General features: G+C 48.3%; 5 protein-coding genes and 1 long non-coding RNA gene across 6 annotated transcripts; 4 read left to right on the forward strand and 2 right to left on the reverse strand.

The window, feature by feature from the left end:
* Nucleotides 1–425: 425 nt before the first annotated feature.
* LOC117839098 (thymidine kinase) lies at nt 426–5,148 on the reverse strand. The gene is made up of 4 exons (XM_034719352.2): nt 4,506–5,148; nt 3,626–3,770; nt 1,111–1,232; nt 426–958 (listed from the first exon to the last, which is right to left on the reverse strand). The coding sequence occupies exons 1-4, from the start codon at nt 4,820–4,822 to the stop codon at nt 697–699; spliced, it is 846 nt and encodes a 281-aa protein (XP_034575243.1). The 5' UTR covers nt 4,823–5,148; the 3' UTR covers nt 426–696.
* Nucleotides 5,149–6,372: 1,224 nt separating this feature from the next.
* On the reverse strand, nt 6,373–8,122 carry LOC117835644 (putative UPF0481 protein At3g02645). The gene has a single exon (XM_072290520.1). It carries the CDS (start codon nt 8,074–8,076, stop codon nt 6,373–6,375), a length of 1,704 nt encoding a protein of 567 aa, XP_072146621.1. The 5' UTR covers nt 8,077–8,122.
* Nucleotides 8,123–9,725: 1,603 nt separating this feature from the next.
* On the forward strand, nt 9,726–10,305 carry LOC117840871 (cysteine proteinase inhibitor 8). Its single transcript, XM_034721405.2, has one exon. It carries the CDS (start codon nt 9,778–9,780, stop codon nt 10,141–10,143), a length of 366 nt encoding a protein of 121 aa, XP_034577296.1. The 5' UTR covers nt 9,726–9,777; the 3' UTR covers nt 10,144–10,305.
* Nucleotides 10,306–12,740: 2,435 nt separating this feature from the next.
* On the forward strand, nt 12,741–16,939 carry LOC117839882 (uncharacterized). Its single transcript, XR_004636909.2, has 2 exons — nt 12,741–14,347; nt 14,420–16,939. It is a non-coding gene; the product is annotated as an uncharacterized lncRNA (long non-coding RNA).
* Nucleotides 16,940–22,613: 5,674 nt separating this feature from the next.
* LOC117840147 (cysteine proteinase inhibitor 8) lies at nt 22,614–23,441 on the forward strand. The gene has a single exon (XM_034720608.2). It carries the CDS (start codon nt 22,769–22,771, stop codon nt 23,135–23,137), a length of 369 nt encoding a protein of 122 aa, XP_034576499.1. The 5' UTR covers nt 22,614–22,768; the 3' UTR covers nt 23,138–23,441.
* Nucleotides 23,442–24,813: 1,372 nt separating this feature from the next.
* LOC117836073 (cysteine proteinase inhibitor 8) lies at nt 24,814–25,602 on the forward strand. The gene has a single exon (XM_034715434.2). It carries the CDS (start codon nt 24,935–24,937, stop codon nt 25,328–25,330), a length of 396 nt encoding a protein of 131 aa, XP_034571325.1. The 5' UTR covers nt 24,814–24,934; the 3' UTR covers nt 25,331–25,602.
* Nucleotides 25,603–27,001: the final 1,399 nt, after the last annotated feature.

Raw genomic sequence — 27,001 nt, forward strand, 5'->3', positions numbered from 1 at the left:
ATGAACTTGAGCTCCACCCATCAGCCATCTCCAAACGGGTAAATTTTAGCTTGCTAAATTTTATCAATTTTAGCATTAACGGATAAAAAGGCCCGAAGGCGCCCGGCCGCTGCCGCACGGGGAAACCACCTGCCGTCTTTCTTGATCTGCAGCAGCGTCAGCCAAGGCCGCATTGACCGCCATGAAACAGAGCAGCAGCTCTGCCTCGTGAGATTCGTCGTCTCCACTGAGTATTCGTCAAGCGCATGCGAAGCGCAGATCAGACCGATGCAGCTCTGCCTCTGAATCTGAATGCGGACCTCTAGGCCAGGGCAGTGTTAAGCTAATCCATATTATATTTTTGCAAGGGATATGCTGTAGTCCTCGCAAAATGAGTATAAACACCGTAGCGAAATAGCAATTCTGAATACCTGATTACTAGCATGTTGGCACAATTCCAATTGCAGTCTATTGAAGTAGAAGAGAGAAATGTTTATCCAAACTGCTTAATATTTACAATCTGCTCAACTGTGTTTTGTGGGACACAGTCCTCGAGCATCCCTCGCAACTGTTTGCATCTCGATGCCATTAGCTTTTCACCAACTATGACACTTTGGACAGATGCCAAATAGAGTACAGATGGGAGTGAACCGATATAATGATTAATTGTTACACAACGCATACTTCCACGCAGATGCCGAGTATCATGTATTGACCCTATTTCAGAGCTTGAGCCGTCACGGTGGATCGGTCAAGGCCCAGTACAACCCTTGTGGCCTCAATAACAACCTGCCCATCCAAGTAGTGATGTCTACACACGGGCATATAAACATCAGCTCCTCCAATCAGTTCGGTCTTAGTTTCCTGTGTCTTCCTCAATGTGAAGAACGCCCGGCGACCACACAGCTCACACCGTGCTGTTAGCTTGGTGACCGAGTCAGCCAGGGGAACAACATCCAGAACTGAGCCGAACTTTTTCCTACCAAGACCACAATCATCAAATCAAATGGTGCCACAATATTCAATCTGAAAATATTTTGCACCCAAACCATTAATGATTATCTGGGTATCTATCTATAGCCTAGATAATCTGGCCAAATAAAATTTAATGACTCAAAACTCAGAAAGTACCTTTTGTAGTCACCATCTAGCCCGGCAACAACTACAATTTTTCCATCACGGTCTGCAGCTTTGCAGCAGAAATCATAAAGATCGTCGAAGAACTGGGCTTCATCAATACCTATAACATCTACCTGCACAAACCAATTTCAGTAACTTACAGATTGCATAGAGAACAAAAGAACCTATTTCCATAGCCATGCATCCATGCCATGTGCGCAGTAAGACCAACAGCTAAGATCTCAACAAGACTCATGGCTGTGTATCTCAGTGAAAAATCTTTCAGGCCATATCCCACATCAATAAAACAGTGCGAGTGCTCATTAGGTATCTCAAATACTGAATGTATCATGACCTTTGAGTCCAGACAAAGGTAACTCAATGCAGCAAAATAGTTTGTTTCCTTCTAGGATTACACTGTCAACCATAGTTAGCCTGCTACAGGGATTCTGCTTGAGACACTAACCCTAATAACGAACTGAACCAAGAATCAATTTCAATTTTTGGTGCCTTGAAACTGTTAAGGTTAATTTTTGTTCCTCCTAGCCAGCTTCTTCTTTTTCTTACTTTTTTTTCTCGAATACTTCCTTTTCTTATATCTTTGTGATTTGAGATATTAAACATTTTGTTTCATGAATATCTAAAAAGCTCCAAAACGCATGGAGAGCACCACCTAGAGGCCACCGCACCCCTAAATTGACCAAGCTTATGGGGTTCCCTAAATTCAAATATTTAGATTACACAGGAAATTTATAATAAAAATTACCACACAAAAATAACACCTTAATATTATAGCTCCCTACACTTCCTACAAACATATTATAGCTGAAACCATTCAGGAGTATAGATACTATCATTTTTATTATTGTGTTTGTACGATCACAGTTAACAGGTTGATGAATCGCCGACTCTCATTATAAATGTATATCATTTTGGATAACCACAATCTGAACATTAGCTTTATAGCTATATTTGGTAATTAAAAAAACTTACAAACCAAATGCACTTTTGACAACAAATGAACTAGTTTCTTTTTCATCTGGAATACTACAGATAACTCAAATTTGCAATAGAATGAAAACTAAGGCAATTACAAAATGGCCAACTCACCTGACAAACCTAAAGCTTCACCTGGAAAGAAAACATAGAAAGGAAACTGATAACATGCCACACCTTAACACAGTCACCAGATAGGACTTTTGCTTTGACTTCAATATATGACACTCATTAGTCTGAAATTGCTACATGTGCCACTATTGAAGCATGAACATATTTTTCTTTTTCTTACAGAAACTCTGCTTTTTAGACACATGATGAGTACAAAAATATCCTGCAACTGGCTGACAAGTTGGCACTTAGCGTGTAATGAATGATCAAGATGGCTAGGAACGAGTAGGCCATGGACAGTACAATGGCATAAAGGCACCACCTAGGGGACCAGGCAGCAACCATTTAAAGCCATGGATTTATTTACAAAGGCACAACTTTTGCAAGCCTAAATTCAACCTAGGTGCAATGTTTCTCATAATTTCACTGCATCTTATGCATATGGCTACAGAGAAAGTGTTCAACATCTGTCCAAATTTGTGTGGGGCACATGCTCGTATACACAAAAGCTTTAGCTCAGATAGCTTTTAAGAAAAAGGAGGCCATGGAACAATGGTCAACAAAACTCTAAACAAAGAAATGTGGTATTACTTTTTGAAGATGAAAACTGAGGGTTGAGCAAAGAGGGAGAGCAAGAGAAACATGGGGCGGTGAGAGCAGAAGAAAGGTTGGTGTGGTGAAGAAAGCCAGGTACCAGGATTATGATGGAGTAAATGCTGCTGATGTGCTGCTTTACTTCATAATCTCACCTAAAGTTATTCAATTAACTGCTAAGAGCTTACTAAGTAAATTTTGGGGGGCCTGATCTTTGTGGGGGCTATGCACCTGTGCAGCATGTGCTGTACAGGCCTGTAATGTGCCCAAGCTGGAGATATAAATCATCAGAAGGTTTTTCAATTTCAATAAAATACTACTTTGAGGCACTAAAAGTCTGAAACTAGTATACTTTACTGAGAACAAAAACAAACTTATATTAGATCACCAATAGCAAGCAAGCAAAAACACGCAAATGAATGCTTAACACACTAAACCAGTAAGGAAATAATTGCATTTCTCAAAAATCATCAAATTTGTATAACTGCAGGCTGCCTCCTGAGTCCTGAGAGCACTAAATTTGAGGATATTATGTCAAATGACAGTATGTCTGCTAGATGTTCTTCTTGGTTGGCCGCTAAAGAACTTGCTTGTGCTTTAACTTGTGAATGACTCCAAATAAATGTTTACCATACTCTCACAGGAACCACCAGCTTAATTTACTGTCAAGATTCTCACAAACTCAGCTTCAAGAAAATAAGCTGATGGACACTAAGAAATACAGCTTGAAGCATCAATCTGAATTATCCAAAATATATGCATGGCAGTAGAGTTCGTAGTATAGGATATAGGCATGCAAATTAAGAGACAATGTGTTTGACTGAACCTTATCATAGGCCTCCATTCCCAATTTGTCATGGAAACTTGACAGCTCTGATAAGGCCCAGCACGCCATCTTTGTACCGTCATGAGTGACAACAGAATCCAATCCATAGCGGTTATCTTTGTCAGACTTTATGAGCACCACAGTCCTAAGAGTGAAAAGGTCAGAAAGAAACAATTTTAATCCAAGATAAAGAAGCAGTCAAGGAAACCAACAATTTTAGTCCAAGATGAAGAAGCAGTCATATAAATTTTAGTCCAAGATGAGGAAACCAAATTTCAGTTTTTCCACATGTATGTCATATAAATTAAGAATTACATGTCTGGTCATAATTTTCAACACAGTAGCAGTGAACCTCCACAGCATGACATCATATCAAACTTTTCTAGAACTGCCCAGAGAATGATCAAACTAACTAGCTAGCTTCCAGTTTCAACAGGCCCAGGCATTTGCAGAACAAGCACCTGAAATTTGGGAGACCAGAAAACAGAAGAGGTCTTAGCCTATTCCAGAAGGTAAGAAGCTCATTTGTAATGGTAGTTCTTCTTAAACTACACTCTTGTTGACTAGTTGAGTCTATGCTATTGTTTGTACAACATGCGCAAAGATTATGAACCATGTCATCACTGGACAGTGAAGGCCATGACAAATACACAGCCTCCAGAGCAAGACATTGACAAACGCAAGTTCATAAGTAGCAGCAACAGCTGGGCATCAACTATATTATTCAACAAATATTTTTTTCCCCGTAGACAAACCTTTGAATATGTCTTCAATTAGCCAGAACTTGGGAAAGAAAGGGGATCACTGGCAGGCGGGCCCTTGCAGTCAGTGAAACAAGCAAGCTCACAGGCAGATGCGCGGCGTCGCCGGCGTTTCGTACCTTCCACTGCCGGCCTCGGCCTGAACCCGGCGGAGGAGCGCGGTGGTCTTGCCGGCGAACATGGGGCCGACGATAACGTGGATCTCGCCGGATTGGGCCGCCCGGACATCCATCGCCGCACCACCGCCGAGTCGTGACTGGGCCGCCGCAGAGACCGTCCTCGCCGCGCCCAGCATATTTCTGGCGGCACGACCCCGGCGTAAAGGTAGAGAGAGGAGCGGCGGCAGCGGTGGGAAAGCGCCGGCGCGGAGGACTGTGGGGGCGGAGGCGGCAGCGGCAGCGGCGAGGAGGGATCTCATGGCGCAAATGGAGCGCATGCTGGCGGGATTTGTAGTGCGGACGGGGTGCCGGCGGGGGGCGAATACTTTTTTGAATTTTTTTTTTTGAGGAAAAATTGGTTTGGTGAGATTGGACTGGAAGGGCGACTTCAAAAATCAAAATTGGAGCGGTTCTTCCAATCAACGTGGGGTAGGTGAGCACTGGCGCGTCATAGCTTCGATTTGGGGTTCGAAATTTGGGAGGGAAGCGGAGTGGAGGGAATGGGGATTTGGCGGCAGTGGTTTTGCTAGGGTTTTGGAGGGCCGCAAAGGTGGGGGGCGACCGGAGGAGGACGAAGCCACGAAGGGGCCCGCCTGCCCGTGCTCTGGCTATTTGAGTTGAGGCCTTCTTTTGTTTTATTTTTTTCACCCCTTTTTCTTTCTACCCGTGGATTTTCTTTTCCCTTTTTGACTTTTTTATTTTCCCTCGGCATTTTTTTTTGCACATAGGACGTGTTTTGAACAACTGAAAAAGGTATACTAGAATTCTATTCTTGTTGCACTGAATTGAAATTGAAAAGGCCGCCCTCTTGTTGAAAATTGAATTGCTGTTGTGTTTCTAAAGCCAAAAAAATAATACTCCACAGGTTCATACAGAATTCATATGTAACCACAGTACCATACCCTATGGATTTTTCTGCTCTTAAAATGAAAATTTCAGATATGTGTCCTTATTCGAGTAACGCTACGTAACAAGTCTGTCCAAAATCATCCGAATATAGCCGCCCACAGGAAAATAAGGAGATTCAACTTGTTACTGAGCCTCAATTTTATTTACATGAGAACATGATGCCATTTAATAATGCAAACCTATTAGTGTGCAAATTACATTATCGCTATGCTTAGCTCATCTGGTCTGTGGGCCTCTCCATGTCCACTTGGGCCCTACCGGATGGTCTTACCGTATTTCCTTTTAGATGTTACTAAATATTTTGGCGAATCTTTTTTGGTAGCATTTTTTTAAAAGGAAACACACGCATGCTCCTATATACTATTCACTTCTGAATTTTTCCCCCTCATATTGTCTTATGTTATAACATTTTACCAAAAAAGATATACACATGCTCCTATATCATTGATAAAAAAAGTAATGTCCGAAAAGTAACAAAACTTTCTGGTGAATTCAAATTTAGATGCTACCAATGGCAGCGGCCTAGCCCTAATTTCTAATGGAGTTATTCGTTGCGCTATTTGATAGTTTGTCCAAGACATTTTTGCATTGTTAATATTTCTATGAAATTGCAGTGTGATTCCTTTTTAAAAAAGAAATCGCAGTGTAATTTTTGAATTATGACACTACCAGAGTAGCTAATTTAAATCAGTAAATGTATCCTTTTGAATCGAAATTATGACAGAGTTTCAAGCATACTCCAGGATTTTAAGCTTCGAGTTCATGAAGCAAGTTTCAAGTCATGTTACATCGTTCCAGGTGGCAAAAAGAAAAAAAGAACTTGAAGCCATGTGCATACACTAGGCATCGGATCTCGTTGGCGCGAATGGCATGGCCGGACACGGGACACCATAGCTTCTGTGTTGCACGCTGAAATTCGTCAGGCACCAATTTTTCTGCTGGCCATCCCGTACGAGACAGGGACGCAGCCACGAACGACGCAGAACGCCTGGAGGCCGACGAAGAGCACCAGCACAACCAACGCGACGCAGGCGAGCAGCTCCCTCGAGCCCAGGACGCGCGTCCTCACGAACGCCCGGACCCTCACCTTCCAGCACCCGCCGTGGTGCCTGTTGAGTTCGTCGATCACCCTGTCCAGCGCCGGCACCCTCGTCAGCCTCACCGACCTCGTCATGCCGTTCCAGAGCTCGGCCACCTCCCGGTCGCTCTTAAGGTGGTTCAGGATGACGCCGCACTCCCTCAGCAACCTGGCGTCCTCCTTGGTGTCGATGATGCCGTTCATCAGCTCCACGTACCGCGCCAGGGCCAGCGGCCCGGCGGCCACCGACGCCTCGTACGCCACCAGGTTCCGCAGGAGGACCTCGCTGTTGACGTCGACGCCGATCACCGGCAGGTGCAGCGTCGCCGTCGCCGGGCAGAAGTCGACGGTGGATAGGTCGCCGACCGTCGGGCAGAACCTGACGCCGGTGTAGGCCAGCTCGGTTACAGACGGCACCGCGATCTCTTCGAGCAGGGGCGATGTGTTCTTGTTCTGAACATCTGATGCGCCACCTCTGGGTTCAGACGCTTGCTGTGTCAGCTGCTCGATGGGCTCTCCGAGGATCGAGAGGCAGGGAAGGCTGGCTATAAACTTCAGAAGGAACCTCACCATGAAATCGATTATCACTGACATGATCTGTGAGCCGCGCTTGACAAGCAACTCCATGACTGAGTTCAGTGTCCTCTTCCTGTGATCGTGTCTGTGGCATGACTCATCTCCAGCTTCTCCCGTTGCGGCGTCAGCATATCTGGGCACCATGTTTGAGTACAGGAAATCTAGCAGGTGGGCGTGCCGGTTGATGTCGGTGCGTGGGCAGCCAATTCCTCTGAACGTGGAAACCTCCTGAAAGAACCCGATCAGCATGGAGCTCAACACAGACTGCGCAGGCTGCGCCGACGAGCACCAGGTCTCAAGCGCCTTCAGGAGCAGAATGAGAGGGATCTGGTTTTCTAGCATTACAATGTCACGTAGCAGCATGCTGTGTGAGGATGTTCTGCGAGAGGAATCGACCAAATGCGACATCCTGGAGGGGATCCTCTGCAGTGGTGCCCTCTGGTTGTTGTTCTTGCTGAAAGTCTGCAGGAACTCGAGGAGGAAGGACACGTCAATCGCCATCATCCATCCCAGAGTCTCATTGCTCAGATTGAGATGCCTAAAGAATGAAGAAAAACAGAACTCCTTCAAGTACGAAATCAATGCAGATATGTATAACTGACCCGCGCCCTCCAAAAAAAGAAAAGAAAAAACTGACCTGTGATAGTGAGCACGAATTAGATGCTCTAGTTTTGTAAAGGCGTCAACAAGCTGTTGAAAGTCCGTGCCTGGGAGGTGGCTTTGAGCTCTCTTTGCCGCCGAGAGCTTGTACCTCTCCATGTCACCGAGTTCTTCGCGGCAATGGTGGTAAGGGCCAAGGGCCACCAATTGAGGGATGTAAGCTTCAGGTTTAGTGACCAGCAGAGGTTTGGGGACGTCAAATACGCAGATGGGCTGATCCTCGCTGAGCTCGATCTCCTCATCAAATATCCGGCGAATTCGGATGATCCACCGTGTTTCGTCAAATGGGGGTACGGGACATGTCGCCATAGCTCAAAGGGGGAGACAAATCTCGATTGCAAACTGAAACGGGTTAGTACAGAAGGGGGAAAAAAAACTCATGCTCCCTTTATTGATGAAACCAAAACATAATAACTAATTTATGAGGAACATAAATGAATCGAATTTGTTACAATTAAAACTGAAATGTAACAGCAGTTTTATGAAGAGGCCTTTTTTACATCCCGTCCAAATATTTTTACTATAGGTATATGCATACAAGAAATGAGGTATTGATGTATCAATATCAACCAATTCCATTGCATAAACCAAACAAGAATAAACAGAGTGAGAAAAGTGGCTCATTCCATTCCTGTATATTAGTGTCACTTGTTGTGTAACGACTATCAAGATTTATTTGGAGAAGTTTCTACACAATTAATATATTCCACTAGGCATACCACTTTTGTTAGAATTTTTTTCCTATACACACAGTTCTATGTAAATTCCCACATTGCACAGTTAAGAAAAAAAATGCACAACGACATTTGATGGAAATATCCCTGTTGGATGCTGTGACGGCCAGTCGCAATGCAAAAAACAACTTCAGCGACGTTCGCAACATCAACAGGCATGTATAAAAATAACTCATCGTGCTTATTCGGTATCATGAGGAAAATTCCCATTGCAACATTATTGCCTCGCGTTTCTTGCAACGTTCGAGATTCATTCAGTGCAAACGATAAAATCCCATCATAGTGGATAGTTAAGACAATGACAACATCAAGAAAAGAACCATTGCAATCGGTACATCCAAATAAAAATAATTTGGATCCAAAGGCATCCAAGTAAAAAATAAAATGAAGTTCTGGAATTGAAAAATATCTAATGTGAAAGTCTTCTACTTCCCCGCAAGTTTCAGAACTTGATTTGTTTTGTCTCAATTTGAAGTTCCCAAACAGTAAGTTTTATCACTTGACGTATCTCTCCTTGAATCTCCAAAAAAAGAAGTCAAATCAACATAAATGCCTCGAGTTGAAAGAATTTGAAAAGCTTAAAGCTCTAGATCTCAAATTTGGAATAATTCTCTTTTCTTGCCATTGGAAATTTTCACAATCCCAAATTTGCCCCCTTCAATGACAAAAGGGGTCCCATGTGTCATTAACAAAATGATGACAAATAAGAGATTGCAAATTTCTTGGATGGCAAATTGAGGAATTGTCCCATCGATTTTGAGAGGGGAATGGCGTGTATAGTTTTAGGACTGTCATAAATGGTAATATCAACTGAAATTGATAAATTATTGCTAAAGTTAAATTATTCATTGGAGATATTTGTTAACTTTGGAAGTACTGCTAGAAAATCAACTAGTATATAAAAAGCCAGCCATATACTAAAGGGCTACCGTTAACTAGTTACTATAAATGCTGCCCAACTGTTTTAGCAACGAATAACCAATGAATAAATTGAGTAGTAATATTTTTATTCCAGTGAATTGAGTACTTAAATATATGCCATAGAACATATAATGAAATGACGGTAAAATTAAAGGATGATAATAGGTAAGTTTAGCAAGAATTGAAAGACTGCCAAAATTGTTCTGAGAAGCATCTTGTTGGGTCTTCACCCTGCTGACATCTTGCGTGTATTTAAGGTCCACTCTACCCCTCCTACCCTGCCAACACCAACACCAAGTCATTGTCGAACCAACTCGATCTCAAACCTTTCTAAGAAACGAGAGATCTCTTGACCATGAAGGCCATCTCCGCGCTGATCGTCGCCGCCGCAGTACTCGGGCTGTGCTCCGTCGCCCCCACCGCAGCAGCGCGCGTGGCGCCTCAGATCGTCGGCGCGTGGAAGCCGATCAAGGACGTGAGCGACCCCCACATCCAGGAGCTCGGCGGCTGGGCGGTGTCGGAGCACGTCAAGCAGGCCAACGACGGGCTGCGCTTCGGCAAGGTGGTGAGCGGCGAGGAGCTGGTCGTGTCCGGGATGAACTACAAGCTGGTCATCGAGGCCACGGACGGCGCCGGGAAGAGCGCGACGTACGGGGCGGCGGTGTACGAGCAGGAGTGGACCAAGACGCGGCAGCTGCTGGCGTTCGAGCCGGCGAACTGATATGGCGGCGGCACGTCGTGTGGGCCGGTTCCTGGTTAATTGCATGGATTTAGATTAGGCTTAATCTTAATCAAGAGCTGCGATCACCAGCGGTGTAAGAAATGAAGTGCTGTATTGCACGAATTATAAGGTTCAATGAAAGAGTTTAGGGTTTCGATTTGATTTGATCAAGTGTCTGGTATATATTCCAAATGCAGAGTTGGAACCTGTCGCCATACGAACCAAATATGCCGAGATCAGTTCGCACCCTTCTCCCGAAGCTATCGATTATAGAATGGGACTCTATTAGAGCAATTCCAAAAGGTTGCTAATCTTATTTCTAATATATTTTTTAGGAAAAAAGAAGAGAGAAAAAACTCCAACAATCCACCTAAAACTCACCAAAAGATTAGCGACGCCGAAAAAAACACTCTCATCCCGCATATATTTGCGTTGGCCGGTCTCCCCCAATCCGCCCGCGCGTTCTTTCCCGAGCTTCCTGTGCGGCCCCTTCCCGTGCTTGCAGCGGCGCCGGCGCCGGCGGGGCGGCGGCGCCGGTGGGGCGAGCAGCGGGGCGGTGGGGCGAGAGGAGGCGGCGCGGGAGCGCAGCTGCTGCTGCTCCCGGAGCTGGTGCTGCTACGCGAGCTGAGGAAGAGAAGGCCGCGTTGGTGGCGGCGGCGTGGAAGGCTCCGCCGCCAACGGATGCGGGGGGCTCGGCGCCGTCGGGACTGCCGCCGCGCATGACGTCGACGGCGGCGGGAGACTTGATGGCGGCATCGTGTCGTCCTTGGTTAGCACGTGGCACGCTTCGCCCCGGCACGCCGGGTCCCGCGTGGGCCGGCCACGGACTGCCGTATAGTGGCTCTATGCGGGGCGGCGGCGTGCAGCGCCGCCGAGGTCCCCGAACGTGCTGCTGGAGCGGAACGGCTCCATGGCGGTCGGCCACCGTGCGTCCTGCGAGGACACTACCAAGGCCGGCACCGGCAAGGGCTCCGGCGGGCTCAGCTGCCACTGGTGGCAAGCACTTCGGCAAGTGGGAGGCCCTGGAGGCGCACCACCTCTCCAAGCATGCAGGCCGTCCGCTGCTGACATCTGCATCTGCATTGCATTGCATCTCCCATCATACAGATCAGCTTGCGGCACTGCCGAGACCTGCCTCGTGATCCACGGCCACTACGATTGCCTGCGGCACCGCAGGCACGACCTCGGGTTCGTCCGGTGGCGGTGATGCCCCGCCGGGTGCGAGCTGCCCGCCTCGACCCGGCGCGGTTCCTGCGCGCGGCGAGGGGCCGGTCCATGGCGTTCGTCGGCGACTCGCTCTCCAGGAACCAGATGCGCTCGCTCGCCAGGAAGCTCAACGAGCCGGACACCAGGTGGGCGGCGCGTGCCTGCGAGTTCGACTGCGTGGTGGTCTCGGCGGGGAGCTGGTTCTTCCGCCCGTCCGTGTTCCACGAGTTGCCATTCCTTTGATAGTTGATTCTCATAAGAATTACGATGACGTGGCCTTTTTCGAATTATTGGGGGGATAATTTTTAGCGTTCTGGTGTGGGCTGACATGTTTTTGGAAGAAATTTTTTTTAGTATTGCTCCCAATACCTCGTTTTAGGAAAAAAAAATTATAGGAACTCTTAGAGTTGCTCTAGTCCAATTTTTAGAAGATATCAAAACCAATGGATTGGAGGATTTGATTGCTTTTAGCAATTGATTTGATTGGTATTATTTCACAATAACTCTTTTAAAATTTTGAACTTTTCATTTCCTAGCCGTTCATAAAAATCACGAGCAGACTCTCCACGCATTGAGGATTCTAGCTGGTGAGATTATGGTAGTACTCATTGTAAGATGGCGGCAAGGGCGATGGGATGTCGAGGAAGATCATCCAGTCATGGCCCTAATCGATCAATCGTTAGGCTATCTACAATGCCGCCACTTAGGTAGGCGCTCGTGACCGGTTATTGTTTCCTTCGCCATTGCGGACGTTTGCTGGGTGCATTGCTGCTGCAGTGCTGCTTGATGGAGCATCGCTGCTCACACAAGAGTGCAATGGTCGAAGAATTCTAGCGTGGCGTGTAGAAACTAATAGTTTGGGCGCGAAGAACATGAGAACCATATGTAAAAGTATTTGATCCCATTATAGGCTAAGATCATTGTATAATTGCTTCATGATTATTCCTTCTCCTTCAATATCTATTTAGATACCACACTATCACCAATATCTTTATATAATTATTACTTCATCATTATTATTTCTCCTTCAATATCTATTTAGATACCATATTATCCTTTATTATCTACTATAGGCTCTGTCAACCCACGAGGTCGCCTTTATCCAAAAAAAACAGAGAAAAACTGCGACGTCACTGGACTGCACACTGCAGCAGCGCATCCTCGACATCGTCGACAAGTCCAACCCCCGCGCACCGGCAGCGCCGACGGGCGTGCCCCGCTGTGGGTGGAGGCCGGTCAAGGACACAGGCGACCCCCACAGCCGGGAGCTCGGCAGCTGGGCGGTGGCGGAGCACGTCAGGCGGGCCAACGACGGCCTGCGCTTCGGCCACGTGCAGATCGTGGACGGGATGAACTACAGGCTCTTCCTCGACGCGGCCGACGCCAGCGGGATCATGGCGGGTTACGGGGCGGTCGTGTACGAGCAGGAGCGGACCAAGCTCACGTCCTTCGCTCGCGCCGGCGAGATGACAGGGAATAACGTGGCCGGGATGGCCGGCAGGTGCCTGGAGTGACACGACTGGGCAGAGGCGCAGAGTAACTAAGCTGTACTCCGGTCACTGGGATGTACTTGCGGATATGCTCTTGTTGTGGGCTTGTGGCTCGAGCTAACAGATTCCAACAAGAAGTATTGGCAAAATTCTATTTCGATATCTTTATTTGTGTGGCCGTGGCATAACAAATACTAATATATTTTTTTCGACGCTGCAAATGGCCGTGGCATCGCACTCGCATTTTGCTTTTGGCTAGATGACCAACAATCTCTTGGGACATGTCGAATGGGATAGCAGAGAACCGCACAAAAAGCAAGACCCCAACCCCATATCAGGTTCCTGCAGTCCTGCACCACTGCTATAATGCTGTTGCCATGTCCAAATATTCCACATTCCACACTTATATTAACCGATGCGTGGTGCATAAGAAAGTGGCCTTGGCCATTATCATATCCAGGCACTCCCCTATCACCTTTGGCCGGTCTCGCATCGCTTCACAAACCTCTCTTGCCAATGCACATGCCCGCGCCTATATAAACCAAGCAGCCTCTCTCCACCAATTCTAAGAAAGGCACAACTACTACTCAAAGCATTTTTCTCTTCAGTTCTTTCACTGAAGAAGATCGCCTGACCTGCTGCTGACCAATGGACGGGGTGACGAAGCTGACTTCTCAGCACGCGGTGGTGATCTTCAGCACGAGCTCCTGCAGTCCTGCGCCATGCGCGACGCGGTGGCCACCCTGGTGCGGTGGCCACCCTGTTCCGAGATCTCAGATCTCGGGGTGAACCCGACGGTGGTGGAGCTGGACGAGGACCTATAGATTTCCATTTGGCACTAACACGACGGGCCGATCCGAGCACGACACGAAGAAGCACGGCCCGGCAACGGCCCGGCCCGTGAGCCATCGTGCCAGTGCCAGGCACGGCACGACGTTAGTGCCGTGTCTGGACCACCTATTCAGTCCGTAGTGCCGGCACGGGCACGACACGTTTAATGGGCCGGCCCGCATAAGGCACGGCTCAAACGGCTATCAGCCGTCGGATCCTCCTCCCCCGCTCCATCCGACCGTTGGCGGGGGCGCGTATATAAGCAAGGCCGCAGCACCCGCACCCCCCATCCCTAACCCTAGCTCATTTACGCCGCTCCTCTCTCTCTCTCTCTCTTCGCTCGCTCTCCTCTCTCTTTGGCTCTCAGCTCTCTCCTCTGCAGAGCGACTCTCTGTCTCCCTCCCCGGATCCCCTCCCTTCTAACCTTCTCCTCCCCCTCCGGTGGCCTCCGCCGGCACTTGCACACGACACGGCCATGTATACTCCTATCACCTATTCTTGATCTCGCATTCTCGCTTCGCGTCGTCCTTCTCGTCATCTCCGTGTCGGCCTCGTTAGGTCTCGGCCCCGCGTCGATCTCGCCGGATCCGTATTAGAACTCGTTGGATCCGTAGTCAGTCTCGCTGGATCTGTGCTTCGTCAACGTCGCCGGCGACTCTGGTGCTCCGGCTATCAAGGTAGGAAACCCTAACCCTAACCCTTGCTCAATCGATCCCTTATCCCTAACCCTAACTCTTGTTTTTGTGTAGCCGTTGAGGAACCGAGGCGCGGGCGTGTGACGATGGCCGGATCCGACGAGGACGAGATGGTTGAGGGTGGGTCGAACCAAGAGAGGCGGCTTTGCGGGTTGGCCGGAGATGATGATGAGGATGACATGTGCGAGGATGCCGCGGAGCTCTTCGGCCGTGTGAATCAAGCTCCCATCGTCCTCGAGCCCTGCGATGACCAAGAAGTGGACAGGGACGCGGAAGAGAACAACGGTAAGTGCTCACGCCCCTCTACCTCGGCCGTGTGGCTTGATTTCAAGAAGCTATTCAAAATGGTGAATGGTAAGAAGGTGAGGTATGGAGCTAAATACATCCATTGCTCTAAGGAGTACTCTGGGCGCTCTAGTGGTGGCACTGGTCACCTCACCGCCATAGGGATAAATGCCCTAGAAGGCATGAGAAAACTCACATGTCTCAGTCACAAATCTCTTTTAATCATGATGGTAGTATTCGTAATTGGGAGTATTGTCTTATAGTTGCTCGTACTCAACTTGTTAGACTGCTTGCTAGGCTTGATGTTCCTGTCTCTTTGGGTGAATCTTATGCATTTGAAGATTACATTAGAACTGCTCATAATCCTAAATTTGTTGCAGTATCTAGGCAAACCACCACTAGAGATATGCTAAAATACTTCAATGATTGCAAGGCTAAGCTTGTTGAGATTGTGAAATCTGCTGGTGTTAATTGTGTGTGTCTAACCTCTGATATTTGGTCTGGTAATGCTAAAAAGGACTACCTTAGTGTTGTTGCTCACTACATAAACTCTGATTGGCAACTAGAGAAGAGAGTGCTTGGTCTTAGGCTGATTGATTGTTCACACAATGGTCAAAATATTGCTGATCATGTTGCATCTGTGCTTGATGACTATTGTTTGACTGAAAAAGTTTTTGCTGTTACTTTGGACAATGCATCATCTAATGTTTCAGCCATGCAAAAGCTTAGACCTGTTATTTCTAAATATCTTGGTATTGAAGTTGTGGAAGATGATAGGGATGACAATGCACAATCAGTTAATTCTTTGTTCTTGCATCAGCGTTGTGCATGCCATATTATCAATCTAATTGTTAAGGAGGTTCTAACTGCTCTTAAGCCATTGATTGAGAAATTTAGAATTGCAATATCTTTCTTAAACTCATCTAATCAGAGAATTGCTGCATAAAAAAGTTATTGCATTGCCACTGGTGTTAGGCCTAGAAAGTTTCAGCTAGACATGGAAGTTAGGTGGAATTCTACATATCTAATGTTTAAACATTTGTTTCCTCATAAGGTCCCATTCACAACTTTCATCAATGCTCAATATTCTAGGGCTGAAGGTGATCAGTTGCTTTTAACTGATGATAATTGGGCTATGGCAGAAAAAGTGCTAAGATTTCTTGAACTGTTTTATGATGCTACAGTTGCATTGTTTGGTGTGTACTATCCTACATCTCCACTTTTGATTCATTATCTTGTTAAGATTGCTATGCACTTAAAGAATTATGCTAATGATACTCACATCAGATATGTGGTTCAACCTATAATAGATAAGTATAACAAATACTGGAGGGACATACCTTTGCTTTATTCTTTTGCATTCATCCTGGACCCTAGAGCTAAAATGAAAGGTTTCAATAGAGTGCTTAGGAGGTTGGGTACCCTTACCAGTACAGATTACAGTGCTTACCAGGTTAGCACTAGAGCTCGACTTAATGATGTCTACAATAAGTATGAGGAGAAATATGGAGGTGTTAGGTTGAGGAGGACTGTACCTCCTAACCTATCTGGTAAGAAAAGGTCTGCTTGGGATGAAATTTATGATGATGATGATGATGTTGGTTCTGCTGGTGGCATGCATACTCTAGCTGCTACTCTAAGCATGGCTAGAGATACATCTGCAACTGCCTTTCTCCAGGCTGCAAGTTCTTCAGGTGGTAATGTTTCTGAACTTATTTCTTACTTGGACTGTGACATAGTGAACCATTTAAAAGATGATTTTAACATCTTGAACTAGTGGCATCAACACAAACTCACATATCCAGTGTTGTCAACCATGGCTAAAGATGATTTTAACATCTTGAACTGGTGACATCAACACAAACTCACATATCCAGTGTTGTCAACCATGGCTAAGGATATATTAATTGTCCTGTTTCAACCATATCTTCAGAATCCACTTTTAGTATGACTAGCAGGATCATCGAGGAGCGGCGGAGGAAGCTAAAGCCTGACATGGTGGAGATGCTCACCTGCATCAAAGACTGGGAGGCTACAGAAGCAAGGCTGCAACACACGGTGGAGGACAAGGAACTTGAAGAAGCTTTTGAAGAACTTTATCTTGATTACTTATCATTTATGTAATGGGACTGTAATATTAAGTACTGGACTGTGATTAACTTTATAATTGGAGTTGGGCTGCACTCTTTTTTCCTATCTAGGGTTTCTCACAAGGGTGAGTTTTACCTAGATAGGTTTTTAATGAGGCAGCCATTGCACTAAAGCTCCCAATAAAATATTATTTTGTTATCTCTGTGACTCTGTCTGTGTGACCGTGTGTTGTGACTTTGTGACCTCAATTCTAAATTGCTTGTGAATACTTTGTGTTACTTTGTGTTTGTTAATACAACAAGATAAAGTTCTAAATTGCTTGTGAATCTCATTATTTTTGAATTGTGCTTGTAATTCTGTGTAAAAAGAGTGGTAGGCACACTTATAGTGCCAGGGCTGGTACGGGCACTGCAGTGCCGTCGTGCCCTGTGGCACGGCACGCTAACTACCTGTTAGTGTCGTGCCTGTGCCGACAGTTAGGCACGGCGGCACTACACGGCACGGCACGGCACGGCTAAGGTATCGTGCCTGCTAGTGCCGTGCCATATAGTGTCGTGCCAGATAGTGCCCGTGCTAGTGCCGCGCCGGGCGGCTTGTCTGGCCACTTATACGAGGACCCAAAGGGGAAGGAGACGGAGGCGGCGCTGGCGAGGATTCTGGGCCGCAACCCCGCTGGGCCGGCTGTGTTCTGTGTTCATCAGCGGCGGCAGGCCCGTCGGCTTCACTCACTGGCAGAGCTAAGTTAGGCCATAGAGGGCTATGGCTCCGGAAATCCTAGTCATCTTCCATAAGTTTTTTTTTCAAAGTTATCTTCCAATATTTGAGATTCGTGCCAGGAATGAGGTCCATTAAATCTATCAAACTCAAACCCTAGCTCCCTCCCCCTGCCTTTGCCGCCACCCTCCCCTACCTGCGTCGCCACCCCCCGCACGAGCCTGCCGCCGCGAGCCCACCCCTCCTCCCCTGCTGCCGCCACTACCCCCCACGCGGTCAGCCACGCCGTCGCCCTCACCGGCCGCCACCGGCCGCTGGAGCCGGAGAAGAAGGACGTTGGATTCAACTTTTTTAAAAAAATGTTGGTGTAACTTTTTTTTTGAAAAATATTGGATTCAACTTTTTCTAAAGAAATGTTGGCTCAACTTTTTTTGGAATAAATGTTAGTTCAATTTTTTCGAAGATATGTTGGTTCAATTGTTCCGAATAACTGTTAGTTCAACTTTTCCGAAGATACGTTGGTTCAACTGTTCCGAAAAAATGTTGGTTCAACTTTTCTGAAGAAATGTTGATTCAACTTTTTTGAAAAATGTTATCAATATTTTTTATTCAATATTTTTTCAGTGAACCATCATCAAATGGGAGGGTTGGGAAGAAGGTGAGAAAGAAAAAGATAAGGTTGAAAACCAGCGCATATCTGGTGCATGCCTGCATGCCTCTAATTTGCCTGACTGCTTGCATGCAAGCATGTTCAACTCAGTCACACATCTCTCTTTAGTCTTCATCCGATTGAGCACTTCTATTGGCTTTCTTCCTCGCGTGCCTGCCCGACGATCCATCTAACATAATCAAACCATATTGCTAATTGTTCCTTCTAATCCATCCAAAACAAATATAATCTTTTGCAAGTTAAATATCCTACACTGCTCTTAAAGAAAAAGGATACAGGTTGCATTGGATAGCTTGCTGCTGGCCTAACGCATTGATGCTGACGTCTGTGCTGGCCTTGCCGTCGCGCAGCTTCATACATGCTCGCCTTGCCGCCATCACCATGCTCGAGAGCCGCTACACAACCGCAAGGCTCACAGCTCTCACATTGCTTCTACCACTGCAGGCCCTTCTCCGTTTGTTGTGTTTGTTTTCTTTTCTTCTCAATAATAGTCGTTGTATTAGGATTGCTAAATGCGGACCCTAAATTGAACTAATGTGGGCAGTGGAAGGCTTACTGGCTCCACCGACGAGGTCATGTCGCTCTACCTTGGCGGCAAGCTCGTCCCGCTGATGCGCGGCGCCGGCGCGCTATCTGCGTAGGCGTGTATCGTAGCGATGGTTGCTTTTGATGCATCGGAGAATAAAATGCTTGCATGCACGCCCTTGCTTAGTTTTCTATGGGATGGAGGAAAGTAATTGAGCATACCTTTCCTCTGCACTGTTATCCACAGAGGGGCGAGTGTTAAAAATCAGGGGTATCTCCTGCTGTAATCATTCATATCTACAATCTGTCCCTCCTATACATCTCTTATATCCGCATTATTTCTAGAGCAAGCAACATTTACGCTGGAAATCCAAAACTACACTCGACCGTAACTTCTCGAGTCAGCGACCGATTTCAACACAGACGAACATGGCAAGTCCCACTGTGCAAGATGGGGAAATGGGATACACGTGGCGTGCCGATGCAGATCCCACGTAATTTTGACAACAATCTACTCATATTATAATTTAGAGTGGAGGAAATATATTTATAAAAATGTATTGGAGTCCTGTACATGCTCTTATATATCAAACAACATTTTGTTGAGAACGGTCTACGTACTCATATTATATTCAAATATTAAAACCAAGCACGTAAAAAGTAACGTGTAACTAAAAATTTGAAATGGTTGACTTAATATAACTTTAAACCATAAATTACTTGTAATTAACATGAAGGGATAACGTTCTAACTTGAACAAGAACAAGGTATCCAGATCCAACATACTAAAAGTTTCAACATATAAGCCATAATTTCGATCCAGTTTGTATGTGCAAGGAAAATAAATCAAAGTAGATATTGTAATGTCAATCCACAGGTTGCTGCTCCCATCGAGCAGCCAATCGCTGGAGAGGACAACCCGGGGCGGGGCATCATCCCCGGATCTGGACCGCCCCGACCAATCCAGTTCCGGTCTCCCCAACGAACGTGCACGTCGCAATCCTTCGGAGCGATGCCGCTGCTCGAATCTCCTCACTTCGGCTTCCTTTGCCCCTACCAGCCCTAGATCCAAGCTCCTCTCCGCACATCCTCTTCATCCATCCCAGCTACAGCTTCCCAAGCAGCATGCAGGGAGATTAGGGAGGAAATCTGCAGGCTTCATGTGAGAGCGCGGGGAGCAGGCTCGCCGCGACCGCCGGCTGCCGGCGATTGCCGTGTCAGACACCTTCTCCCTTGTCGCCTCCCCGCCGGCAGTCGCATCCATTCGCCGGAGGTACCGTGTCGCGTCGCCACACCCGCTTAGGAGCTCCGTCGCAATCCGCACTCCGCACAAGTCGTGAGGTCCCTTCGCCTGCAGTCGACGCCGCGCTCGACCTTTCCCTCTGCCTAACCATGTGACCAGGAGGCCGCTCGTTGCCTAGGCCACCACCGCGGCCTGCTATGGGGGCCGCCGGTGACCCCGGCTCCATGAGGGACATGCCTGATCCACCGCTACCGCAACTACCACTGGCTGCAATGCCGGCATCCTCGCTCCTTTGCAGTTCGGCAGCGCAGTGCTCCTCTGAGCCCAACAACGAGTTTGACTCTAACGATGATGACGTTGATGAAGTCATGCAGGTGGATCCACATCCAGACGCGATCCCGGCTCCGGTGACCTCTCCAGCGCCGTCGTCTCCCTCCGCTCTGCCACCACCGCCATCCAAGCTTTGCATTCTCCCACACATCCATCACCAGCCGTGCGGATCGAGCCCTCCCTCACCCTCAGCATCAGGCTCCTAGGCGCCCACTGTGGAAGATCAAGGTGACCTCCTTGCTGATTCCTGACCCCCCACCCCCACCCCACCGCCTAGTTTCGGGGCGACTGCCGATGTGGAATGTCTCCCAGGTACCTGCCACGCCCGACTCAGAGCTGCAACATTCCTTTGCGGACGTCGTAAGGTCCTCCCCCGTGTGCCCGGCCGCATCTTTCACCTCCACCGATGACCCGCTGCAGCCTCCAACCAGGCCGCGCCTGAAGTCTACCACAACTGTGCCAGCACGGAACAATTACTTCATCGCTGACACCACGTCACCTTAGCACTACCGCCACTCCCTAGCACGAGCAACTCGACACCACTACATCTCCTCGGGTGGTCATGCCTCTGCTTCGGCCCTGCAAGCCTTCCACTCCAAGACTAATGGTAGGTGCTTCGTGTGCCTGGCTCCCAACCATTGGGCTGCCTCATGCAGAGAACCTATTTGATGCTTCAGGTGCCTCTGCTCTGACTACAGTGTGCGTGACTGCAAGGTGCCCAACCGTTGTCGGGCGGTACGGACCAGGCGCCCTTGTAGGGGTGGCAACATGATAAGGACCATGATCACAATAGACAGCACAGAGGAGGCCGTCAAGGTTATGACGTCAGCAAGAATGTAGATAGCAATAAAGTGTACCGCGAGCTGGAGCACTCGCCTCATCGTTGGGATCGTGATGGCAGGTCTGGTAACATGAAGGACAATCAGGCTCAACAATCACCTCTCCCCTCTCAGCGTGAGTTTCTATGTCAGGAAGAGAATGCCCTGTAGTGCCTCATCGTGATGCAGGCAAAGGCACTCCAAGACGCTACGCAAAAGCTGCTCAACCTGCTGCTCCTGCCAACACGAAGATGGCTGCGATGTCGGTTGAGGAACTTCTGCGCGACTACATCGACAAAGCTTCTCGTTGGCTACAAAGCTGGGGGTGCTCGAGGCGCCGGGAGGGAATACTGATGGCTCCATTCTGACACGTGAACAAGCAAGGAATAGCAGACTGGCTCCGATTCCGATTCCAGTGAGCAAGGTGTTCGCCTACCTCAACCCTCCCATCCAAGCTCCACCCCAAGTTCAAGAGACTGAGGACAACTCCATCACGGTCATGGAGCAGGCCCTAAGGCGCATAGAGTTGGCGGTGACAGTGGATGCCTCATACTAGGGACCACTTCCAACCTCTCCGATTGGCAACACAGGTACCCCATCAGCTGGTCTTGGGGATGTTGCGAGCTAGCACTCCGACGCGGATGACGGCACCACTCGAGATGCTATGGACAACCAAGCTGCAGGTGGCGTGGCCACCCTACCCTCTTCGTGACTCCGACCCAGCCATTGTTGCAGCAGCCTGCTGCCCAGGTGACACGGCACCATCGCTAGCTCCTTGCCGACGCCGGCGATGCACTTTCGACATGTTATCGGTATGACGCAGTGCGCGTCTCTCCACTGCACGTCTAATGACTCAAATGTAGCAAGCGCAACGTGACCTTTGTCGCAAGCTTGGTATTTTAAAGGATGAGGCTGCTCCAATTCAGGTTGCGTTGCAAGAGTTTGTTGACATGTTCAATGGGCCCCTACCAGTGGATGTGATGCTGCTCTGAATGAGATGTTCAACCTCAACGATGACGAGGTCGAGGCGATGGACCATGCCCTAATCAGCATGGTTGGTGAAGGTGTCGATGACCTACTAGATGCAATAGTACATGAACCTGTTTGAGGTGAGTCTCCATCTGGTGACAGATGTAACAGTCAAGTAGCGGCCAACGATGATGTTGAGTCGCGGAGTTTGCGAGGATTGTGTGGTGCCTAATGTTTGGAATATTAGCTTGATGTTTGGGGTGTGTTGGGTGGTGCAATGTGTTTGTTGAGATGATTAGTGTTTGATTGTTGTTTTCTCCATTTTATTGTATTGATCAATCTGAACTTTCATCTTCTTTTTAATATAATCGACAGCTCTCCTGCTAGTTGGTTAAAAAAATATAGATATTGTAGGCAGCAGGCCAGCAGGGCAGAAGTCAGCGCTTGGTTAAAAAAAATAGATATTGTAGGCAGCAGGCCAGCAGGGCAGAAGTCAGCGCTCAGCACTGCATCTGCGACAAAATCCAAACCCCGCCGAATCGCCTGATAGAGACAATACGAAGATAGATATGAGAGATGCGGGACAGCAGGAGGGTCGGACGGCCGAAACCAGGGGCTCTTCCAGATGTCCTTGCTGATCCCGTGACGCCATCCTCGTCGATTTCGGCTCGTCCCCTCGTTAAATTCCAGCGTCCCGCTTGGACCCGGCATGTCCTCCACCTCGCAACGCAAAGCCACAACCAAAACCCTCCCGAACCATGTCCGCGCCAGCTCTCCGCCTAGCCGCGTTGCTGCTCGCCACCATCGCGATCGCCGCCGCGCCGGCCGCGGCGGCGCGCGCGGGGCCGCGGCTCGCCGGCGGGTGGGGCCCGATCAAGGACGTGAGCGACCCGCACATCCAGGAGCTCGGCGGCTGGGCGGTGGCGGAGCACGCCAGGCGGGCTAACGACGGACTCCGGTTCGGCGGGGTGTCCCGCGGCGAGGAGCAGGTGGTGTCCGGGATGAACTACAACCTCGTCCTCGACGCGACGGACGCCAACGGGGCGACCGCGGCGTACGGGGCGTTCGTGTACGAGCAGGTGTGGACCAACACCCGGGAGCTCATGTCCTTCGCGGCGCTGAACTGACCAGGAACGTAAACGGCGGCCGGCATGCAGTAGCTTGGAGGCTTGGAGCTTGCTGCTGGTTGGGTTAGAGCAACTATGACCTCCGATCCGAGCTTGGAGATATGGCTTGTAGTAATAATCTCGTGGGTCTCAAAGACCTCAAATAAGCCATGTTGGCATCTTGCTACATCGATCTCTTTATTTTGTGTGCGTAAGAGCAACTCCAAGAGTATTCAAAAAAAATTTCCCTAAAACTATGTATTGGGGGTTCTCCTAAAAATTTTTTCCCCAAAAACGTATCAATCTACAGCAGATCGCTAATAAATTGCCTCTAATATTTCAAAACAGGCCACGCCATCGTATTGGGCCCATCAGAAGGGACACGCGGGTGTGCGAGAATCAGGATTGGGGGAGAAACGCCAACGCTAAAATATACACGGTGGCAGGCTGTTTTTTAGCGTCGCTATACATAGTTTTGGGGAAGAATTTTTTAGGATACTCTTGGAGTTCAAGGGAATAAGCCATTTTCTTTTTTCTTGCAAAAAGATATGTTTCATGGTTTGTGCTGCAAATAGTCTAGCGCCTTCAGTGCGCCTATAAACTTTCAAAATATAATTTAGTAGAGGTAATTACCACCATAGCTAGGTTCAAACTCAATTGCCGAAGTTTTTACTTTGCCAATGTAAAGTGCGGCATGCGTGGTATTTCAACGAGCGTGGTGGTGACATGATAGCCGGAAGACATGCAATTTTGCCAAGTAGTGCATGCAACTTTGGCCTTCGGGTGCTACGCGCGGTAGCAATGCACACAAAAAGATTTTTCAACAAATTAAAGCTGAGACGAATAGATAAATGCTTGTAAATTTTGAGTTTGAACTAGAATTTGTGCAACAGGAAACAAAATCCTATCATCATTCATCTATGTCATGTGTTTTAGTTCTCATTCTTACTTTCACATATGGCTAGCAGGTTGTCATGAGCAGGTCTTGAACCTTGTAATAGGAATAGGAGTGGGTATATGCTACCCTTGTTATTTGCAATAATTGTAGTCATCATTTATCTCTATCATGCAATTGAGTTCTCGTTGTTACTTTCACATATGCCCAACAACCTTTGTTATTTGCGATTGTAGTCGTATTCTTCGTGGAGAAACTTGTATTCCTCTCCTCAGTAGTTATTCACCCCCCCATCAACTTGCTCCTACCGGCGGCTCGCCAAGCACCAGCCTCTCGTCCTCTCCAGTCTGCAATCTCTTCAGTCTTCATCATGCTGCTGGTGTTCTCATCTCCACCGTGTAATGCTAAATACTAATACAGATGTTCCCAGCAAAATATGGAATAAAACTGAGGGTACATCAGCTTTTATCTTACGAGCCTGGTAAAGCTAATCAACGTTTAATTTTGCCTCCGAATCGGTCTATGTGCTTCATCCGTGTGCCGGTTGTGACTTTTGTGGCTAGCAGTAAAAAAAAAGAAGACTTCTGTGGCGAGGCAACGCAAACATCATTGGTGTGGACGGTGGGGCAACGGCGCGCACCCTGGTTTCCGCGTGCGACCGTGCGAGAGCATGTGGCACGAGTACGACGGGCGTCACGGGAATCCCCCCACCCCTCCGCCCCCGTCGCCTCGTCACACGGTTTTCAGGGGAAAAAAATATCCTTTTCCTTAACGAGAAGGAAGGCTCGGTTTAAATGCCGTGTCCCCCAACCGTCTTCGACGCCAAGCAAAGCAGTCACGTCTCCCAGATCTCCCCACCGTCCCAAGCCAAGCGCCCCCTCTCTTCCTCTCGACCCAATCCCAAGCCCCCACCCTATCCGGCCATGGCGAGACGCATCCTCCTCCTCACCCCCCTCCTCGTCGCCCTCGCCTCCGCCGCCGTCCCCGCCCGCGCGGCGCTCGGCGGTGGCGGGGGCGGGCGCGGCCCGCTGGCGGGCGGGTGGAGCGCGATCCAGAACGTGAGCGACCCGCACATCCAGGAGCTGGGCGGGTGGGCGCTGGGGCAGGCGAAGGAGAAGCAGCTGGCCGGCGCCGGGCTGCGGTTCCGCCGCGTGGTGCGCGGGGAGCAGCAGGTGGTGTCCGGGATGAACTACCGCCTCTACGTCGACGTCGCGGACGCGGGGGGCCGGAGCGCGCCCTACGTGGCCGTCGTGTACGAGCAGCTCTGGACCAGCACCCGCGAGCTCACCTCCTTCAACAAGGCGCGCCGCGCCCACTGAGTCACCGCTCGTCCATGGTCCATTCCGGCGGCCCGCCGCGGAACGGCACGGCGGCCGGCGACGACGGCGTCAGTGCCCTTCTCTCCTCTCCTCCCGGATAATTATATCTAGCTAATACTATTACTAGCGGTATATGTTGCGAGCGAGTAAGCGCTGCGTTTTTACTACTGGTTGTTGTGGGGTTAATCTGTGCGAGTCAGCGGTGTGGATGAACTATGTGCTACAACTTCTACCAGTACTAGAGTATAATGATGTAATTAATGGTTTGTGCCTGTCTTGACTCTTGCGTTAAGGGAGCTATTATTGTAGTTGTTGTACTCCTACCACGGTGTCCGTCTGTAGCTAGGAGATAGGGGTTTCACGTGCCAGTGTCTGCGAGACTGCGACTCTGCGTGCTCGCCTTCACTGGTGTTTCTGGAACAGTAGCAGGGCGCGTGAAGCCCCCGTGACCGGATATGAACATGCTTGCATGCTAGTGTCAAACAGCTGGAGCGATTTGGATGTTGCAGTCGACACCTTGCGTGCCTTCGTGATCTCCTAGTATGAGATCGTAGTGCGTCGCCCTCTGTTCTTTTTTCTATTTTGTTTCTCTTTGGCGCTTGCGATGAGGTCCTCTAGTCCTTGCCGGTTGGCCGCGGTAGCCCACGGATGGATCGGAGCAGGCGCGGTGCAGAATTGACTTGCGAGGCGCTGGGTGGCTTGGCGTCTTTTTGTCGTTTGGACAGATGCGATCCATCAAACTTCAGCAAATGGATCGGGGTTCAAAGTCGCTCACACTCATCTCCAACAGATCATTTATTTTTTCTCTCCATTTGATTTTTTTATCAAGTTGGTAAAATGATTTCTCTCCATATTGAGTTTCTCGTTCCAACGGACTATCCATTTCTCACTCTTCAAATCCCAACAATTGCGTTCCTTTCTAAAAATATACACTCTCCATCCACTCCAATAGTCTCTTCATTTCGCACTACAACAACCTCTTCATTTTTACACTCTTCATTCTAGCAATTACTGCGTGTGGGATCCATAATTTGTCAAGGCAATTGACTTGCCAAAGGCTTGTCAAGTTTGACACGTGTGAGGGGAAAGTAGCAAGTTGGATAGGATGGGGAGTCAGATAGCAACTTTGTTGGATCATAATTTTCTTCTTAACTTTCAAATTTTAGCATGGTAAGTTGAATAACAACTTTCTCGGAGTTGCTCCCACATGCAAGCCACACCATGGTAGGTTCCAAACAAGTTGCTTAACGGCTTTCGGCCGTCGCTCGAGCCGGCATCAGCACAATTTTTGGGATGATAGTTAGAAAATCTTCACTGATGTTCCTTGAACAGTACGAGGGCGCGTGAACGGATATGCATAGCTCATGCATGCATGGTGCGGACTTGATCACTCAAGTGTCAAACAGCTGGAGCGAGTTTGATGTTGCATTGGACTCCTTGCGTGCGCTTTCGTAGTCTGGAGACTGTTTGCGCGCCTACGGATCGCGTAGGCGCGGCGCAGAATTTAACGGGTTCCTCGGGCTAAACTTTAATCCCTATTGCATCGAATGTTTAGATACTAATTAGGAGTATTAAATATAGATTATTTAAAAAATTCATTGCATAGATAGAGGCTAAACGGCGACACGAATTTATTAAGCCTAATTAGTCCATGATTTGACAATATGCTGC

This window comes from Setaria viridis, chromosome 9 (genome assembly GCF_005286985.2).
Source record: "Setaria viridis chromosome 9, Setaria_viridis_v4.0, whole genome shotgun sequence".
Classification (NCBI taxonomy): Eukaryota; Viridiplantae; Streptophyta; class Magnoliopsida; order Poales; family Poaceae; genus Setaria; species Setaria viridis.

What these genes read in the sequence shown, in the direction of transcription:
- LOC117835644 (XM_072290520.1), bottom strand. Translation starts at nt 8,076, where the DNA reads ATGGCGACATGTCCCGTACCCCCATTTGACGAAACACGGTGGATCATC.
- LOC117840147 (XM_034720608.2), top strand. Translation starts at nt 22,769, where the DNA reads ATGTCCGCGCCAGCTCTCCGCCTAGCCGCGTTGCTGCTCGCCACCATC.
- LOC117840871 (XM_034721405.2), top strand. Translation starts at nt 9,778, where the DNA reads ATGAAGGCCATCTCCGCGCTGATCGTCGCCGCCGCAGTACTCGGGCTG.
- LOC117836073 (XM_034715434.2), top strand. Translation starts at nt 24,935, where the DNA reads ATGGCGAGACGCATCCTCCTCCTCACCCCCCTCCTCGTCGCCCTCGCC.
- LOC117839098 (XM_034719352.2), bottom strand. Translation starts at nt 4,822, where the DNA reads ATGCGCTCCATTTGCGCCATGAGATCCCTCCTCGCCGCTGCCGCTGCC. An exon ending in GAATGGAGGCCTATGATAAG is followed by an intron (nt 1,233 to 3,625) that starts GTTCAGTCAAAC and finishes TGGTTTGTGCAG; the next exon opens with GTAGATGTTATAGGTATTGA. An exon ending in CTAGATGGTGACTACAAAAG is followed by an intron (nt 959 to 1,110) that starts GTACTTTCTGAG and finishes TGGTCTTGGTAG; the next exon opens with GAAAAAGTTCGGCTCAGTTC.